Raw genomic sequence first — 20,899 nt, 5'->3', positions numbered from 1 at the left:
TTTTGCTCCAGTTTCTCTGTGGCCAGGGGCGCTGGCACCCTCGCAGAGCAAATAATAAAGGAATGACAAAAGCAACGTTTGTGCTCTCTGCAGGGGGAAAGAAGAGATAAGATTCCATTTTAGCTTCGAAGAAGTCGTTTCAGCACGGATTAGGAAAGTTGGAGCTCTCCTCCTTGACAGGAGGCTTTGGAAATGCAGCTCAAAAAATCAACTAAGTAACCACGAGGGGAAATGTTATCACAGGAATGGCTTCAAGATTAGAGAATCACAAGGAAGGAGAATGTGGACAATAAAATGAAATTATTCCTGTGCTCTTTTTCACCGCTGTTCCTGCAGCAGGAGGACGTTAGTGGGAAAATCTCCCTGGTTTCCCCCTGCCTGTCCCCAGTTCACCAGTGCCAATCCCATAAATTCCAGAATGAATTTACAAACACTCCCAAAAATAAACAGGAAGCTAAACCCAGTCATAGTGTTTATTTCTGTCTAAAAGGCATTTTAATATGTATTTATCTCCTTAAATAACTGAGTTCCTCTGCTACGAGGAAAAAAAAAAACCCACAAAAATCTCAACCTTGAGGGAAAGAATCCAAACAACTGAACAAGAGGAACAGAAAAAAAGAGAAAAAAAAATGGGCAAAATGCCTGGAGAAACTCTGCTTTGATTTTGACACATGGGAATAAATGGGAAAAAAAATATTCAGCTAACCCTTCTTTTAATCAAAACATCTTCCATCTCGTGTGCAAATTTCAACAGCTGAGAAAGCATCCTACTCAATCTCCCCAAAGTGGTGTCAGCATGTTTTATGTAAATACTGCTTAACAAGGGATGGGTGTTTGCAGCAAACATTCTGAGTTCAGCTTCAGGAGCTCTGGATGCAACCTCTGGATCAGAGGAATTGGAATTCTGGAGAGGGTAACAGGAGATGTGCGCAGAGAAAAGGGGTTTTTTTGGCTTTAAATAGTCAGGATGTATTTGTTAATGAGGAGTTCTCAGTGGTTATTTAATAAATTAACAGGAGGAGAACTCGGTGACCCAGCCCAGCACCAATCTGTGGCACGGAACATCTTGGGAACAACTTTAAAAGTCTGCAAATAAATCGGGGTTTGGTGACATTGTCACCCTGAAAGGACCCCGGGACTGGGGCAGCTCCGGGGACAGTCAGAGCTGGGACACAACAGGACCGGCTCCTGCTCTGCAAGGGGACATCCAGGGAAAGCAGCAAATTCCTGTCAGAATTTGGGGTTTGGGCAATGCCCCACCTGCCCAAGGGCACTGCTGCCCCCCAGCCCCTGTGCCCTCCTCTTTGCACTGACCCAGCAAAAATGGGAATTTATTCCTCCTGCTCTGGTTCTGAGCTCTTCTCTTCATGGGTACCTAGAGATACACGGCCACCACTTGGCATGTGGCCCTATGAACCACCCCACAGCCATCCCATAACCATCCAAACCACCCCACAGCCATCCCATAACTATCTAAACCACCCAATAACCATGTAAACCACCCCATAACCATGTAAACCACCCCACAGCCATCCCATAACCATCTAAACCACCCCACAGCCATCTAAACCACCCCACAGCCATCCCATAACCATCTAAACCACCTCATGATCATCTAAACCACTCCACAGCCACCCCATAGCCCTCTGAAAGATCCCACAGCCACCTAAAACACCCAATAGCCACCCCATAATCATCTAAAACACCTCAAAATGACCTAAAACACCCCATAACCACCGTGTAATGATCTAAACCACCCCACAGACAGCCCATGACCATCTAAACCACCTCACAGCAATCTACAACAGCCAGCAGCCACCTCATAAGGATCTAAACCACCCCACAGCCACCCCAAAGCCATGTAAAGCACCCCTGAGCCATCCAAGAGGCATCTAAAACACCCATAAACATCATAAAACACCACAGCCACAGAGAAGCCATCTAAAATACCCCATAGTCACCCCACAGCCAACTCAAACATCCTAAAAGCCATCTAAAACACCTCATAGTCCCCTAAAACACCCCACAACCACCCCATAGCTGTCTAAAACACCCTAAAAGCCATCTAAAACACCTCATAGTTCCCTGAAACACCCCATAACAACCCCACAGCCATCTAAAACATCCTAAAAGCCATCTAACATACGTCATAGTCCCCTAAAACACCCCACAACCATCCCACAGCCTCCTAAAATACCCCATAACCACCCGATACCTGTTCAAAACATCCCAAAAGCAATCTAAAACACCTCATAGTCCCCTAAAACACGCCACAACCACCCCACAGCCACCTAAAACACCCCACAGCCACCCCATAGCCATCTAAAACACCCTAAAAGGCACCTAAAACACCTCACAGTCCCCTAAAACACCCACAATCACCTCACAGCCATCTGAAACACCCCATAACCACCCCGTAGCCATCTAAAACACCCTAAAAGGCACCTAAAACACCTCACAGTCCCCTAAAACACCCCATAACCACCTGAAACACCCCACAGCCTTAGGGAAATGTTCTTTCACTGTCACACAGAGCAGGCACAGCTCCCAGCACTGGAAAAACCAGCGTGCAGCACGTGCAGGAATACAAACAGCACAAAAACAACCACCAAGATCAAAGGATTTCTGTTTTCCAACCTTCCTCTCCTGTCCCCTCCCCTCCCTCTGCAGCTGAGAACTCCCTCAGCCACCTTGCACCAATGTTTGCTGCGCCAGGCCAGGAGAATATCTGGGTTAAAAGAAATAAATTCATTTTAAAGTTAGGATGGCAAAAGCCCTGCAGAAGGAAACATTTCCCCGATGAGATTTACAGCCCGAAAAAAAATGTTCTACATCCTCAGAGAGCAGCAGCTCAGGGGCATGAATAAGTAGCTGAGAACAGGCAAAAACCTGTTAACAATTTTTGGAAGACAGAATTCTTCTGGAAGAAGACATTGACATAACCACAACATCCTTCACTCAGAGCAGCAGTTCATTTATTTCAGCTCTGTCTGTCTCCTCTGGTTAGCTTTTAACTTTTCCTGCCCAAAATCTCTGTCCCATGCTGGCTCAAGGGGACACAAGGGAAGATAAACAGAGCAGGGAGGGATGGGTGAGGCAGCTCCTGAAGGAGCCAGGCAAGGGCAGGTCCTGCTCCCATCCCCACCTGCAGCTCAAGGAGGGCACAGACTTCCCAAAAATTTTGCCCAGTGTGAGGGAACAGAAGCACAAACCCCCTTTTCCCACCCTGCTGCAGCCTGGGATCCACATCAGATCCCTGCTAGGAGTGAATTTCCTTCAGTTCCCCCTTCCACATCCCACATAATGCAACCACCAACGCCACAGACTGGGTTCAACATCATTAAAGGAACGCATTTTCCCATCAGCTGCAGATAGAAAAGCTGTTCCCAAAGCGATAACAGAGGCTGGGGATGACAATTCCTATTTTCACTCTGCTCAGAATGTTATCAGCCCGGAGGAAAGGGAACTTCCAGATAAGCGCACACAATCTCTCCTGCCTGAGGCACTGAGTTTTATCTGGGAGGGTTTCTCACACACCTCAGCTGCAGGAAACGTCTGAGGATCGCCCTCATCTCCATCCTGCCAGCCTCTCCCCAGCCCCAGCCATTCCTGGGCTCAAGGAGCCGTTCTGTCACTTGGTGATGTGCAGGAGATGTGACTTCCCCCCCACAATTGTCAATTTTCATTATCCAAGTCCCGTGATGCCAAGTTCACCCACACCCTTTTCCTCCTGTAGTTTTTAGGATTAAAATGATGTGAATAAATGGTTTCTCTGCCCTCCAGCTTCCCATTTTGAGCCCAGTGGAGAAGGCTTTTCCTTGGAGAAGCGCACAGGAAGGAGGACAGCATCCTCCAGAGATGCTCTGAGGAGCAGAAACTGGTTCCACTGAGGGGATAAATTAAAAGCATTTCTTGTTTGCATTTACATAAAATTTCCTTCATTTGAAGATTTTGGGTATGTCCTACCGGGATTTGACCTTTTTGCTTGGATGCTGCTATCCTAAGACCTTCCAGAAGCCAGCCCAACCATTTGTCCAATGTGGGAGATGAAAACTCAGATTTGTATCAATTTCTGCTTATTTCAGCCACTCTACAGTACAATGACCCAAAAAGGAATGGTGAACTCCATTCTTCCTTAAGTCCTTACTCCTGCTGGCTCCAGGAGCACTCAGATGTTCCTGTTCAAAGGCTGGATAAGCAGCCAGAAATCCAGATGCAAAACAAAAACTACCCGTGGGAGGCTGAAACAAAAATGGATAAAACTCCTCACAAAAACATAAAACTCTCACCGTTCTGCAAATTCTGAGGAGGAAGGAGCTGTACAACTCCAAGCTGAAACACAAGACCTGTTGGAACCCTGGGTGCTGAGAATTTTAATCTTTCTGTGCTGAAGGGCACAGACCCACAAGAAAATGCTGTATTTGACCTGAGGCCGTGGAAAAAGCTTCTAAAATTGAATGATAGCATGGGATGGTGGGTGTGGAGTTGAATAGAAGGGTGTAATGTCACAGGGTGGAAAATTTAAGAGTTTGGGGTTTTAGAATATAGTAATATATATGGGGCAAGGTGGAGGTTTTAGGGCGGTGGCTGGTCCTTCAACTTCTTCACCTCCTCCATGGGTTTGGGTGGTATTTTGTAATTGGACAGAAAAGTCTGCATTGCAGATTCTGAGTGATTAGTTATTGGGTTGAAAGTGAAAGTAATTTAGGTGTCATTTCTTAATTGGATAGTTTAGCCTTCAAAGGTATCGTAACAAGAGAGAGTTGGCCATTTTGTAATTGTTAGCAGAACGCTGTAGAACTCACGGCTTGTAAAATAGATAAGAAATAATCAACACCTGAGTGTGAATGTGAACTATCCTCTCAAGTGCCTTCAATCCCAAACTCAACAGAAGAAGGAAAAAAGCCAAGAACTGGCAAAAATGGACGTGGAAAAATTTTCACAGAGCTCCAGGAGCTGCTCAGGGCTGAGGATGACAACGAGGGCAGTGATTGCTGTCACCTGCAGACTGCCAGGACTTCCAGTGCATGACACATTTTTGCAGAGAAAAGTCCACAAATGACAGGGATTTAATCTAGAAGCAGACTGGATTCTCCATATGGGAGAAATGGAAAATGGGAAATGGATTTATGGAAAAGTTTCAGAGCCTGATGGAAGGTTCACATAGCATGTATCTGCATGTAAACTCTGAGATGAGAAATACTAACTTAGAAATGCTAGAGAATAGGATGGACATTGCTGAGAGAGAAAGGAGCTAGAAATAAGTTTTAAAGGGTGGCCTTATAAATAAGACTAGATACTTCAGAGAAATAGAACTGTGAAAGATACTCTGTGTGAGTCTTACTACAATGTAATTTCAATAATTAACTGTGAAACATTTACAACATAGTGTAACTGACACTAATAAACCAAGACCCACTTATAATGCATTGTAATTAAAACATAGTTAACTTCTAATTGCAATAGTGTAAATTACAACATCTGTATCATCTCACCCTTCACATAAAACAGAAAAGGAAATTAAAGTTTTTAAAACACCTCTCAGTTGCCCCATGTCTAAATCAGAAAAAGGCTTAATCCAACACCCATAGGCTCCCACTCCTTCAGTGGTGGAGTTATGCTCAGCTTTTGGCACAGCCTCTGTTTCTCCACAAAGAAAACACCCTCTGTGACTTTGCTGCCTCTGAAAGGCTCAAATAACAGAGCCTGTCTGTCAGACGAACTTTTCTCTCAAAACCTGGTGGTCAGACGTGCCTACCCAGATGGATTCAGCGATGAACAGCATGGAGGTGGGAATCCCACAGCTCAGAAAGGCCTTGGATGCTTTTGGGCAGCCACAGCTTCTCTGGGCACAGCAACCAAGGCCTTTCTGAGCTGATGACTCCCAGCTTGGAATTATGGAAAGGTGTGGGTTGGAAGGGACCTCGAAGATCATCCCCTTCCATCCCTGCCCTGGCAGGGACACCTTCCACCATGCCAGGCTGCTCCCAGCCCCAGTGTCCAGCCTGGCCTTGGGCACTGCCAGGGATCCAGGGGCAGCCACAGTGCCAGGGCCTGACAGCCAAAAATTCCTTCCCAATATCCCATCTAGCAGTGGGAGCCATTCCCTGTGTCCTGTCCCTCCATGCCTTGTCCCCAGTCCCTCTCCAGCTCTCCTGGAGCCCCTTCAGGCCCTGGAAGGGCTCTGAGCTCTCCCTGGAGCCTTCTCCTCTCCAGGAGCACCCCCAGCTCTCCCAGCCTGGCTCCAGCCCTCAGAGCATCTCCACAGCCTCCTCTGGATCACTGCAGCAGCTCCACATCCTCACGCACAACTGGTTCATTCCCAACTCCATGAATTATTTCACAATTAAAACAACACAGAGTAAATATTTCATCCCGAGATCAGCACGGGTCTTGCTGAAAGCCAGCCCGCACAGCCTCAGCCGGCTCCTGGCGGGTCCTCGTGGGCCACGGGCAGCTGAGGTCAGCTCGGCGGGAACACGCAACACATTTGTTCCATTTGTTCTGCAGAAACACCAGGATGGGACAGCGAAATGAAAACCAGCAGGATTTTCCTTTCAAAGGCTCACAGTAAAAATGTTGTTGAAGACACCAGTGGCCAGGAGGTCTCTCCCAAAGAGAGGAGCAGAAAATGAGGCGCGACAAGGCCCAGGCACAGCCCACCCACACACAGGAACCTCGGCATTCCCAGCAAGAAAACTGCTCCTTCTGCTGGAAAACAGCCCCAAATCTGCCCAATTAAACCAGGCTGGAGTGAAATCCAAGTGCTGTCCTTGAGGCTGCAGCGAGGGATCCCTGCCTGCTCCAGGGCATCCAGCTAACACCAAAGTGCATTTAAAATACAGCCTTGCCAGGAACCCGCAGGATAAATTTGCTGACGTTATGAGAGGGTGAAAGGAGAAATCATTCCGATTTGGATCTCTGGATCACAAAGCCAGGTTATATTATTTTAGGCCCCTCTAAGATCCAGGATTTTGAAGATTCCTCATCCCTTCAGATCCAAGTGGAAGGTCTGAAAGAGGTTTTAAAGACTTGATCCTTCCTGGCCAAAAGCTGATGGACAGACACTCAAGACGGTCTCAAACAACACCAGCAGAGACATTCCCAAAATAAGGAAAATTCCCAAAATAAGGAAAGCTAGCAATCCACTTTGAATTTTCTTATCCTTCCCAAGGCATCAGGTCAGACATATTAAAGGCTATTTCAAAATAAAATGCAGTAAGAGCCTCCCAGAGGCCCAATAACAATATCCTTTCTCCGTTGTCCCGACTTTGTTTGCTTGGAAACAAAGCACACAGATGATTTTAGCATTCCAGAAATTTATAAACAGAGCATGCCTTGTTTGCCTTTTTCTACAGAAAGCCACGTCAGCAGAAACGTGTTTAATACCTGCTTGACTTGGGGAAAATGAGATAAATAAAAAGCTCTCAAGGAATCCAGGAATAAAATGGGCTGTGGGGATTCTGTATGGAGAAATCCTCTTTTTGGGACCCAGCAACACCAGGGCATTGCTGCCATAAACACGAATCTTGCTCAATTATTTAAATTGGATCATAATTAAAATAAAATTTTAAAAATCCAACTAAAGAAACACACCAACACTGCTGCCCCAGCGACCTCAAAATTCATTTTACTACAACAATTACCGATTGCCACTCGTTACTATCCTGATACAACCAGAATTAATTCTGCATTTACCGTGCCTCAGGCTTGCAGCTATTTTAAGGAGCTGTTATTTCCCAAATTCCTATTGCAAAACATCCCGTGTTGCAATTAGACAAGAGTTACAGCTTTTAAAGGCTCCATCAAAGAGCAGCAACATGATGCAATTGTTTACATGTTTCCAGGGAGACTTAAAAAGCCAGAAAACACCTGGTGGTTTTAAGAGATCCTCATGGGAGTTCTTAAACACAAAGCTGGAAATTACACAAATGCCTCTGCGGTTTCTGAGTGTTTTCAGCCTTGCAAATTAACAGAATCTCTTTAATACCTTTGATAATTTATTAGCTCCTGCTGCAAACCCCTAAGCAGCAAATCCCTGATGCCACCAGTTCTGCACATGCATTGCTGCCTGTGATATTTCTGTGCTGCATCACTCTAATTATTGATCTGAGGTGCTGAAAGCAGCTTGAAAAGTTCCTCTTCTGCCCGAAATCACAATATTTAACATATTAAATAACAATATTTAACACTGCCATGTTTACATCCCACAGACACAATTCATCAATGCATATAGACCTATATAAAATTACAATAACTATAATATATAATAATCATATTATATATAACTGCTATAATATATAATGGCTAGAATATAAAATAACTATAATGCAATGTATAATAACTATAATGTAATATATAATAACCATAATATACTATACAATAACTATAATAGTTATCTATATAACGATATAAAACTATAATAAAAACACCAATACTGCAAGGAATTTTTAAGAAAAGCATCATGCCCTCCTGACCTAGTGAGACGAAGGAAAAAATAAACCTCAAATCCATAAAACACAACCACAAGCCCCAAAAACCAAGAACTGTCATCACCTGCCTTGGGCTGAGGGAAGAGGGGACTTCCCTACAGTCGTGCCCTGCCCTTCCCAGGATGGAACAAATCCCTGCTGAACGGGCTCATTTCCCCCTTGGGCTTTGTTGCTTCTGGCCTGGAGGAAAATTCCAGTTTCCCTGCGGGGATAAAGGTTCCTGTGAGCCCCGAGGCAGCGCCCATGAATGGCTGCAGTGTTCAGTGCCAGAGCCACTCACGCTCCCCCAGACAATTGGAGCTTGTGGTCCTCAGGCAGCAGCCCACTGGGCATCAACAAAGGGCTGGCATCACCTCGGGCACAAAAGCTCAAGAGAAATACAATATTTTCCCTAAAATCCATCTTTTTAGTTTCATATTTTCTCCAAAAATCCACCTTTATAGTTTCATATTTTCTCTGAAAATCCACCTTTTTCTGTTTCATATTTTTCCCAAATATCCACATTTTTTTCATACTTTCTCTGAAAATCCACATTTTTCTGTTTGATATTTTTTTCCAAATATCCACCTTTTTTTCATATTTTCTCCAAAAATCCCCCTTTTTTCTTTCATCCTCACACACCGAAGCAACTCTCAACAACCACCCCCGAAGCCATGGCGGGTCTCGAAATGAAAAGCAGGTGGGAAATGAGCTTAACTAAGTGAAAGCTACAGCTCAGCCACACTCAGGTCATTAAAAAACGAGGGCAGATCTTGCTCTGAAAATCAATTTTTATGGCAAAGTCTTTTATGCACATAAAGTCACACGTGCAAGGTGTTTTCTGCGTTCAGGCTCCGATTATTCAAAGCAGAAATTCAAAGCTGCCCTCACCAGCTCTGAATTCCTCCCTGGAGCTGGTTATCCTGGGAAGAGCAGAGATGGATCCTCCAAACCTTGTCCTTCAGGTGGGATTTTCATCCCCCGCTCATCCTGGGCATCCCTCACTTCAATTCCTGCTCCTCCTCATCCTGCCTTTCCCAAAACCTCTGCTCCCCACAAATCCATTTCCTCCCCTGGGAACTGAAACCAACCGGCTGAGAAACCATCCTAATCAAATCCCCAGATCCCACCTTGCTTTATTCCCACTCAAACCATCCATGGACTTTCTGTAACTGTTGTTCTTTGTACAGAAATCACACCTTAAAAATATTTTCCTCTATTTTGTCTTGTTCTGTTGGCTTTGATTCGTTTCTTTTGGTGGTAAGAATCAATTTCTTTGTGTAGACATAAATGTGGGAAATGGACATTACCCAACACTGAAACTCTACCAGTTTATCTCCCAAACTCTTTTCCCTCATCAGAGAGAGTGAATCAAATCTCTTGGAATAATAAAAAGGTCATTTAAGATGGTTAAAGGTGGATGGACACAGAACAGCCCAAGACATGGTTTAAGCTCGGCTGCAGGAGAGCTGATAGAAGGCACTGAATTTGAGTTTCAAATGCATCTAAATTCAGAAAAAAATTAAAAATTGTTAAAAACCATTTACCACACTTGTGAAAAAAATAATACCCAGCTGTGACTGCATTTCTAGCTGAAAAACCCCCCCTCCATGGCTGTGTCCCTCCCCCAGCCCTGCACAGCTGGGCACAAACGCTCTCTGGCAGGACAGTTCCTGCCTCTGCTCCTTTCCCACGCCCTGGAGCTGGTTCCCATTACAGCTCCCAGAGCAGCCTTTGGAATGAGGGGAAAACCCTTCAGGGATGGCCTGGCCAGCCTTAAATCCCATCCCAGTAAAAGTGCACAGAGCAAAACTGCCCTGGAAGAGCCCGGTCAGCAGCAGCATCCTGCAGGGATTAACTCCTGAAAACAGGAATGTGCTCACAGAGAAAGTGATTTTCCAAAGAAATTATTCACGTTTCTTCCTCGGGAAGTTCTGGTAAATGAGGCTAAATTTCAAGGGTAAATAGTTTGATGTAGTGCAGCAGTTCTGGAGCTTCTTCAGGACAAATTACAGCTCGAGTTACCCGTGCACAAAACTGATCCATAACTCGGGTGGTTCACAGTCAAAGATACTGTCCTGAGGGGCCCAAAACTGACCCCAGGATTTGAGGTTCCTGCTTGAAAAATGCCCCATTATGACAGAATTAATTATCTCAACACCACAAGCTCCTAAGTCTATTTCTAATAGTTCAAACTATGTAATGTAAATAGGTCATTATTTAAATATAGTTCCCTGTTTCCACCTTTTCCTTTCCTCTCTGCCTTCCCAGAAATATTTAAGTCTCTACAACTTCCTCTCCCCCCCCTTCTGCCAGGAACCAGTGCTGGAGTGGGAGGTTTGCCTGTGGAAAACAGATTAGAATTAAGTGTTGGATCTGTGGCCTTGAAATGTGCCCTCAGCTGAGTTTTTAATTTGGGCTTTTCAAGATTGATCAGCACACGTGTAATTTAAAAGCAATTTGAAGCAGCAAGGTAGGGAGTTTGACTTAAAATTAATGAGCTTTTGACATCTGCAAACAAAATGATAACGTGAACCCATTTAAAGTCAGGCCTGTGTCTAACAGGGAAAGCATCTATCATTTTAACATGGTTACACAAAGGCTTTGCTGCTGCTATCCAAAAGCTGCTCCACACAATCCTGCTCTCAGCAGCAATTTGCAAACTTTGTTGTATCAGATTAGTAGAAAGACAGGCTGCAGATCAATTAATATCATTGGATAATTAAACGTTTTAAGTGACATTCTGCAGCATGATTGAAGACATTCATGAAACCCAAATTTAAATTAATCAGACTCAGTCCCTGAGACATCTAAACCCACAGAACACAGGGTGCAAACATTATTTATGGCTTGTTTAAACCAGGATTTTACTGCTCGGGAAAGGCCCAGCACTGCAGCTCTGGCAATCCACAGCCTATTCCAGCAGAAACCAAGAGTAGGAATGCAAAGGAAAATAAATCCTCCAAGGACAGCCAGCAAAGATGACAAGATTAAAGGGCAAAAGACAATCAAGATGGAATTTACCAAAAGAAACAGTGCACAGGGTGAGGGAAGGGTTAGGAGTGAAAACTGCGGCTGAGGAATTACAGCTCTTGCTAAAGAAATATTTCCAGCTCCTTTATCAAATATCCTGCCAACCAGAGGGCCTTGGCTTCAAGTTGTGATCATGCTGCCTTTCATTTACCAGAGTTAGAGCTTCTTTTGGACAATAAATTCCATTCAAAGAACCAAGGGAGGTAAGAAATGACAGGAGCAAACACCAAGATCAAAGCAGGCGTGGCGTGAACCTCATGGAGAACCTCATGGTCCCACCTTTGGGAATTCACAGACAGGACAGCAGCAGACAGGACAGAATCCTGTGGGATTCAGGACCTCAGCCAGGGAAGCATCAACTCTTACAACCAACACAAAGTCAAGCAGTCCATCCTCACCCCAACCCAATCACCCCTCAGCCTTGCAGAAGATAAGAGATTTCAGGATTACAAATTTCCCTGCTACTCCTAAGAGCCAGGAGAGAGCTGGTTTTCCTTATAGAGAAGTCTCCATAACATTAACAAGAAGAACTTCTCTCCCTCAATAAACTAAAGAAATTCTAGAAGTAATTCTTTTTCTAGAAGTAATAAACCAACTAAAATTTTAAGTTTTGTTTCTTTACATTGTCAGTGAGAAAGAAAAAGTTGTGGAGGGAGGAGAAGTGTTCTGAAAGTTTTGCTCTAATCCTTATTACTCTTTAATTACTGCTAATAAAATTTTCTTCATATCCTTTTAAAATTTTGAGCCCACTTTGCCCTTCTCCTAATCCCACCTCACAACAAAAAGTGAGCACAAAAATTATTAACCAGCACTGAACTCCCACACTCATTGGTGTGCTGGAAAGGGGGGTTTGGAACCACGGAGCTCCCAGTTCATCCCAGTCTGGCTCAACCAAAATGGCTCTGCTGGTCTCCAAGGGGCTCTGGGATGAACCACAGCAGCTCCAGTTCAGCTCCCTCCAGAAGTTATTCCAGGGGAAAAGGATTGATTTTGGTGGAAGGGAAGAAAACTCAAACCCACAGCAATTAAGGGAACTCCCAGCCAGCAGGAAACCTGGAATCCATGGAGCTCAGGAGGGTGAGACCTCGCCATGGAGTGCAGTTGGGTATTTCATTCTAAATTATTTTCTCCAGAGCAACAAAACCTACAAGTTAGTGCCCTGATTATTGTGTCCTGATCTCTTAGAAGTGTCATGAGTAACACACTTTTCACTTCTCCCCTTGCAAATCTGTTGTTTGCTTTCTCTTTGAAATTCATTGTCCTACTAAACCAAAGCCTTTCCAAGTCCTCACTCTTCCCCGTGATTCTAGCTGCTGCATCCCTGTTTGTGTGTTATCTTCAGGGAGCAGCTGCTCTTGGCACAGCTCCTTCCAGCTGCTGGGGCATCCTCTCACTCCTGTGGGAAAGAGCTGCCTCTTCCCAACACAGAAAACCCAAAATTGTCACTTTGAGCGCTCAGATTTTTTTTTTTAGTTTATATCTCATCTCACTTCTGCCTGTTTTACAGTTTTGTTTTTTGTCAGATCTCTCATTCTTACCAATAAAACCTCTTTCTGTACATTAGAAAAAGGAAATCTGGGGTAAGACAAGCTTTCAGGACTGAGAACCTTTTCCTTTTTACAGAGGGGACAAAAGTGATAGAAAACCCCAGAAGTGAGTTGTTGTACGTTTCCCAGTGGCAATGCACCATCACTGCAAGCAACAAACCAATCCAGCACATTTCTCCCCGGCTTTATTTCTCCCCTCAGCCAGGAAACACCTTTGAACACAGGCAGATCTCTGCGAGCAGATTTGACTTTGCCATTTCAGCACTGAGTCAGTGCCAGCAGCCGAAGGGGAAAGGGCATTTTGGGGGCAGGGGATGTCACTGGTGAGGCATCCTCTGCAGGAAACACAGAGGATTTGGGCAGGCAGAGGGATATCGGGGCTGGAATGATTATTATTATACCTGCATTAAGGCTGAACATGCCTTAAAAATACACTCCATGATGTGAATAACTCAGAATTAAATCCTGTACAAACACTTCAACAAAATGCTGCTGCTGAGCTCCCCCTAATCACTGCCTTATCAGTGTCTCATTTCAGCTCTGGCTTACACAAGTATTAAATATATTTGTACAACACACCTGAAGAGACATCAACAGTTCAGCAAGAAGTTTGGAATAAATACAGGCAGGTATTTTTTTTTTTTACTATTAACACTTAGAGCATTTGGGAGGGTGCAATTCAGATCAGACAGGACAAAAACAACACCAGGATGAAGCCTTGTGCAGAAAGGCACAATGAGTAAAAAAACCACAAGATTAGGGTTTAAAAAGATGCAGAAATCCTGCACAGAGCATCCACTCCTCATTCAGCCCAAATTCTGCTGCATCACATCACAAATCAGCTCAAGCAACACCCAAATCATTCCCCGAGACAGCTCTGAGCCCTGGAGACCTGCACCACATCCAGGGGAGCCAGAAATGCTCCACCAAGACCACACAATTCCAAACTCCTTCATAATTCATGGAGCCAATTCTCAGCACTTCCCATGCTGGGCCCAGACCGACACTGCAGCTTACAGAGGGATTTTCTGCCATTAATATTGCAGCAGGAGATCAGGAATGAAATGCCCAGCAAGGAGCAGAGAGGTGCTCACTGCGGGTATCCAGACAGCATCCCTCAGGTCTGGCTGCTCTGCTGCTGCTTCCCAACCTGCAGGGATGCTGGAAGAATGCAGCCTCCCCCAAAAAACCTGCGGCCTCCCTGGGAAAAATGCAGCCCCGCTGAGAAAAAACCTGCAGCCTTCCCCTAAAAAAAACTGCAGCCTCCCTGGGAAAAATGCAGCCTCCCCCCAAAAACTACAGCCTCTCCCCCCCAAAAAGACCTGCAGCATCTCCTTGGGAAAACTGCAGCCTCCCCCCCACAAAAAAAACAAAAACCTGCAGCCTCCCTGAGAAAAATCCAGCAGCCTCCTCCCAAAAAAACCACAGCCTCTCCTCAAATAAATTGTGGGCTCCCCCAAAAAAACCTGCAGCCTATCTGAGAAAAATCCTGTGGCCTTCCTCTAAAAAAACTGCAGCCTCCCTGGAAAAAACGCAGCCTCCCCCTAAATAAACCCTGCAGCCTCCCCCCTAAATAAACCCTGCAGCCTCCCCCCTAAATAAACCCTGCAGCCTCCCCCCTAAATAAACCCTGCAGCCTCCCCAGGGGTGCTGGATGAGGGCAAGTGGCAGAGCTGGAGTCTGATTCACCAAACCCACCCCATTGTGCTGTTTGTAAAGGAAATGTGGTCCCTTCCTGCCAGCCCCCCTGGAACTGGATGGAATTGCAGCTTCTACCCAAAACATCTGTTTTCAGCCTCTTCTCCTGAGAAATGTTCATTGCTTGTCCAGAGGCAGAATAATTCACCTGAAAAGCCCATTCAAAGGCAGGTTTTTTTTCCACCAAAACATCACCATTCATTGATGGCACCGCACACGGGATCTCCAGCCCTGCCATAAATCCACACCGAGGAATGTTTTGGGAACAGAAACACATCATCACATTTACAAAATGCCAACATCATTCCCAGGAGGGACCAGCACAATCCTCAGGTTCCCTAGAATGGAACCATTTTCCTGCAGAAGCTCCCACTCCTGCAGCAAGGGCTCTGGGTGCTCCCAGCAGGACAAACAATCCATTATTCCTTGGGATCTCCCTGCTTTTCCTCCTCCACAGCATTCCATGCTTGCTCTTTTTTCTTTTCCACTGCAGCTGACCTGCTCCAAAACCTTGAACAAATTTTCCTGGCATCGCCAAGCACGAAGAACATGAACACTTTGCTGATAACAAGAGCTGGAGAGGGGCTTTCGATAAGGGCATGGAGTGACGGGACACAGGGAATGGCTTTCAACTGAAGGAGGGGACATTTAGATGGGATTTTGGGAAGGAAATGTTCCCTGGCAGGGTGGGCAGGCCCTGGCACAGGGTGCCCAGAGCAGCTTCCCCTGGATCCCTGGCAGTGCCCAAGGCCAGGCTGGAGCAGCTGGGACAGTGGGAGGTGTCCCTGCCATGGCAGGGGTGGCACTGGATGGGCTTTGAGGTCTCTTCCCACCCAAACCCTTCTGTGTTTCTGTCACACGTGGATCTGGCTCTCAGAAAACACCAAGGACATCTGTGACAGGGCAGAATCACTCTGATTTCCTCCAGCTCTATTTCACAGCTGTGGCAGTTTGCCAACCCCTGTCCACTCGCTTTTCTTCACAAAACCTCTCAAATGAGTGAGAGAAAGGTCACCCAGCCACCAGCCAGAGCTCTGCTGGATCACACTCTGAAACCAACCCAGTTCAGAACACAGCTCTGCAGCTTTGGGCACGGCACCAGCAGCTCCAGAAACCCAACAAACTCCAACATCCCCCTGCACTGCTGTCCCTGCTCCGCACCTTCCAGCTGGGAACTGCAGGAGCTCACCCTGTGCAAGGCAAGGAGCAGCTCTGCTCCCTGCCCCGGGGGAATCTTGTGTGGGACAGGGGGGTTTTACACGGGTATTGAACCTGCTGGGTCCTCCAGTAATCCTTTTCCAGCTTCCCAAAATTTCAGCCCCCACGGTGCACTCCTGACCCCAGGCAGGAGCTGGGAACGCCATGGAGGGTGAGGGAAGACTCAGAAAATTCAGGGATTCTAGACAACTCCTTATGAAAAGCCAGCCCTTACTCAGAGATGAAAAACCTCCACTGAGTCTGTTAACAAATAACCATAAACATCTGAGGTGGAAAACAAGGAAAAAAAAGAAAATACAAACACAGCCTAGGACCCAAATGTGCTAAAACTCCCCACGTAGCACCCGAGGAGAAATTCCTGCAGCCCAAACAGCCCCAGCACCCTGCTTTAGCTACATAAAGAAGTCTGGGTTTATTAAAGGTGCCAGCAAAGCTTTCAAAGCAGGAATTCAGTTTTGCTCTGTGCTTGGGAGAATCCCTGCATTCCAGGAACACCGAGCACAGCAATCCCTTTCTCTGGGAGCACAGCAAAGCAAGCAAACACTACGCCCACACCATTTTGTTTCTCACATTATTTTCTTTCCCTTCTCCTCGCACATTTCCGAGCTCTCTCCGCACATTTCAACTCGTCCTGGCACTTGAGAAAAGAAATGTTTTCAGCTGAATTCGCTGTGCCGGGCGGATCCATCACCCCACAGGTGATGTTTGCAGCCACGCCAGCCTCAAGCTGCTTGTGCCGCTCCATCCCCACCCTGCTCTCCCCAGTGCCACCCCCAAACCCCACAGACTGCCCCAGAAACACCTCCCTGCCCCCATTAAGGCTCCTCTCCAAGCCCAAATTCCACCTGCTCAAGACCAAGCCGGTCCCTCCAAACCACCTAAAATTTCCCACTCGGAGCTTAACTGGTTTCATTTATCCCCCAGCAACTCCAGGTGGGGGATGACATCCCTCCAGCATGAGGAAAGCACATTTTAGCCACATTTAAATCTCTTCTAAAGCTGAATGTCATTGGTTTTCATCAGAAGTTACTTATTTTATTTATTTATTTATTTACAAGCCCCAACACAGCACGGACAGAAGGTACAACTGTAATTCACCTATTTTTTTTTTTCAATTCTCTGCATCCTTATTTCTACTTTCCACGGATTATACCATCTAAGGGGACAAAAACCTCAAAAAAATAAAAAGCTCGATAAACGCTGTCTTTCCTTTCAGCTGAGCAGTGTCTACCCCATCCAAATCAGACCCAGACAGCTACACAGCTGAGCACACAGAAAATCACTTCACGCTGTGGAAATATGCCACAGGGAGAGCAACCTCCCTGAAAAATTGGGGGAAAAAAAGCAGGAGACAGCCTTTCACCATCAGAAAACACTGTTCCACCCCACAGCAAACACCCGGTAACCCTTTCACAAAGCCGCGAGTAAAGAGAAAAATCAAATCCTCTAATGGGACGCAGGGAAAAACCACGTGAAAGCCAACTAATAAATGGAACAAACGGAAAGAGAGGGAGTTTAAACAACACCAGCCTTGACCGTGGGAGACCACACGAGTCCGTCCGCAGCCACCGGCCCCGCTCTCTTCAAGAGGGGCTGGGTGGGAACCGACGGCAGAAATTCGCTTTTAAAGGCGCAGCTCGGGCGCCAGCCCCATCCCGGGAGCGGGGCAGAGCCCGGGGCAGCACACCTGGGGGGATACCCAGGGATACGCGGGGATGTCCAAGGATGCCCAGGGGCGCGCGGGAATGTCCAGGGATACCCAGGAATGCGCGGGGATGTCCAAAGATGCCCAGGGATGTCCAAGGGATGCCCATGGATGTCCAGGGCTGCGCGGGGAGCCGGCCGTGCCCTCGGCGCTGCCGCTGCCGGCGCGTCCCGCATCTCCGGGGCGCCGCGCGGTCCCAGCCCCGCCGAGGAGCCGCGGCCGCCGCTCCGCCCGCCCGCGCTGCCCCCGCGGCGGTGCCGCTGCCGGGATGCCGCTGCCGGGATGCCGCTGCCGGGATGTGGCCGCGGTGTCGCGCCGGCGCCCAGGGCCGGCCCCGGGCAGTGCCGCGCTGTCCCTGTCCGTGCCCGGCTCGGAGCGCCGGAGCCACCGGAGCCGCCCGGCCGCTCCGGCACCTGCGGGCGGCGGCATCCCCGCTCCCTCCCTCCCTCCCTCCGCCCTCGCTCCCTCGCTCACCTGCGCGGCTGCGGCGGCTCCGCGGGCCGCTGGCGGCGCGGCCGGGCCGGCCGGGCAGGCGCTGTGGGCCGGGGCGGCGGCTCCCGGCAGGAAATTTCCCTGTGGCCGCCGCCTCCTCCCGCCGCCGCCGCCGCCGCCGCCGCCGAGCCCCGGCGCTCCCAGCCCGCGCTCAGCCCGGCCCGCCCGCCCGCCGCGCCGCCTGGCGGACACCGCGCGCACTGCAGCGGGAGCGGCCCGGCCCGGGGCCGCGGCCTTGGGGCTCCGGCACCGCCGCCACAGCGACGGCGACGGCGACAGCGACAGCCCCGCCGCCCCTCCGCAGCGCCACCGCGCACGCCGACTGCGCTGCGAGCGCCCGGCTCCCTCCCGAGGTGCCCCCGAGCCCCTCCCGGAGCGCCCGGCCGCAGCGGTGCCGCACCTGCCCGCGTCCCCATCCATCCTGGATGTCGCCAGGAGTGGCCCCCGGGGACCGGGACGCCCCGCAGGCTCCGTGCCCTCGCTGCCCAGCCCGCCCGGGATGTGTCGCTGCTGCGATGGGAGGGACGCACCTGGGGCTGGCGGTCCCCGGTGTCCCCTGCGAGGGACAGCGAGGCGGGACGCCCGGAACAGCAGCGGCAGGTGGGGAAGTAGGGCAGGGAGGAGGGGATTTGCGGGAGTCGGGAGCCACATCTTGGCTGCAGTCCCTGCTGCACACCTTTCCCAGAGCCAGAGGAGCCTCCCGGCAGGAGAAATCCCCGCTGCAGGAGGGATCCAAGCCATCTGCAAAGTCTTGCCCAACGATTCTCCGCGTTGCTTTCAGACACCCCCACACCCATGCGCACCGTGTTGAAGTTTGCCACAAGATGTCCCAGAGCAAGAAGAGCATCCTAGCAGGAGAAATCCTTCCTCCAGGAAAGATCCTAAGAGTCTTTCCTAAAATTAATCGAACTCTGGAGTACTTTCAAACCCCTCAATGCCCATGCACACCGTGTTTAGGTTTTCCTAAGGATGTCCCAGAGCAAGAAGAGCATCCCCGCAGGAGAAATCCCTCCTCCAGGAGAGACCCTAAAAGTCTTTCCCAAATCTTAATGTTTCTATATTTTACTTTCAACCTTCCCCATATCAAGGCACACTATATTATACTATATATAAACTACATATACTATTATATAAAATATATTAAGTTTTCCACAACATGTCCCAGCGCAAGAAGAGCATCCCAGCAGGAGAAATCCCTCCTCCAGGAGAGATCCAAGTGATCCTAAAAGTCTTTCCTGACCTTAACCAAACTCTGGATTACTTTCAAACCCCCAATACCCATGCACATCATATTTAAGTTTTCCACAACATGTCCCAGAGCAAGAGGAGCATGCCAGCAGGAGAAATCCCTCCTCCAGGAGAGATCCAAGTGATTGTAATAAACTTTCCCAACCTCAGTGATTCTCTGAGTCATTTTCCAAACCCCCACACCCATGCAGGCAATATTTAGGTGCTCCGAAGGATGTCAGACAATTGGGAGCTGTGAAGAAAGACCCACCAGAAGACAAAAAAAAAATAAATCAGAACATCTGTAAATGTTTGTGTCTTCTGCAGGAAACTTCATCAGGGCTTAATTACAGCCCTTTGGCATCGTGTTGACAGGGAAACAGCAATTTGGTGGGGGCTGAAATCCCGTGAGCAGACGTGGCAGGGCACAGCACCAAGGAGGAGCTGGGTTTTAAGGAACATTTTTGCAGATAAATGACTGCAGCTCAGCGATTTTCTCACTGAGAACCACTTGCAAGGAATTGGATATTAATTTAAATAGGCAATAAAATAAATAGAATTATTGTGTGTGTTGGACAAAATGACCACATTTTCTATTAGTGCAGGAATTAAAGATACTATTAGGCTGTGTGGTCCCCAAATTAATTAGTCATGAGACAGAAATGGGAAGCCAAGTTGTACAATAAAGTATTTAATAAATTATTTGGTGTGTAAGGATTTTCTGGAGAGAAGGGGAACATCTAAATAATATCTAAATAAATTGTGCAGTTGTGAAATAAAGCTGTAAAAAACCATCCAATCTTCCCCACCCACATCCATAATTGATGATTAGATTGATAATTCAGCCTCGTTAGTCCCCAGCTCTGCACCCCCCCAGGCTCATCCAGGATGCTCCAAGCCAGGTTTGTGCCACTTGTGTTTTCCAGGATACATCAAGGAGCTGGAGCCAACAGCCCGAGGCTGGTTTTTTGTTGGCTGCAGAAAAACAACCCAGGGTGACGCTCCCTGATAGAGAGCTCCAGCCAGAAATCCAGGTTTAACGTCCAGGAGTGGGGATCTGAGGGATGAAATGTCTTGAAACCCAATTTCAGATCTCTGCAGACCAGCTCTGAAGGGAGTTTCTGCGCTGAGAAAGGGGAGAGGATGACAAACAAGGCTGCTGTGGCATTTGTAGCCATTCAGTAGCAATTTAATGACCTTGGCAGAAGGCAGACAGAAGCTGAACCAAAAAATAAATTTAACAAAGTGCAAGGCTGAAATATTGCGCAAAAATAAGACAACAGCCAGCAGCTGATCCCACGTTTATCCCAATTCTGGGATAATCCAATATCCCACAGGGGCTTTCCTTGCTCCAGCTCCCAGCCCAGGTGTCTTTTCCTCTCTTTCCATCACAAATCAAACCCCTCTCAGCAGTGGCAGCTCTTTGGCAGCCTTTGCACCTTTGCTTCCAATTTTCCAGAGATGCTGCAGGGCCTCCCACGGCTCCTGGCTGGCCCCAGCCCCTGCAT

General features: G+C 47.8%; 1 protein-coding gene across 3 annotated transcripts in view; it reads right to left on the bottom strand.

Moving 5' to 3' along the window:
- Positions 1–18,605, bottom strand: part of PTPRE (protein tyrosine phosphatase receptor type E) — a 94,468-nt gene extending 75,863 nt beyond the window's left edge. Inside the window, exon 1 of one of the 3 annotated variants that reach the window (XM_038140539.1) lies at positions 18,565–18,605. In XM_038140539.1, the coding sequence (XP_037996467.1) occupies positions 18,565–18,584 (20 nt within the window). In that variant the 5' untranslated portion in view covers positions 18,585–18,605. Of the gene's footprint in view, positions 1–8,556; positions 9,388–18,564 lie in introns of those variants that run through there. The other 2 variants (XM_038140540.1, XM_038140543.1) reach the window with 2 other exon arrangements.
- Positions 18,606–20,899: the final 2,294 nt, after the last annotated feature.

Source organism: Motacilla alba, chromosome 6 (genome assembly GCF_015832195.1).
Source record: "Motacilla alba alba isolate MOTALB_02 chromosome 6, Motacilla_alba_V1.0_pri, whole genome shotgun sequence".
Lineage (NCBI taxonomy): Eukaryota > Metazoa > Chordata > Aves > Passeriformes > Motacillidae > Motacilla > Motacilla alba.
Note: the sequence above shows the minus strand (reverse complement) of the source record. Positions and strands in the feature narration are given on the sequence as shown.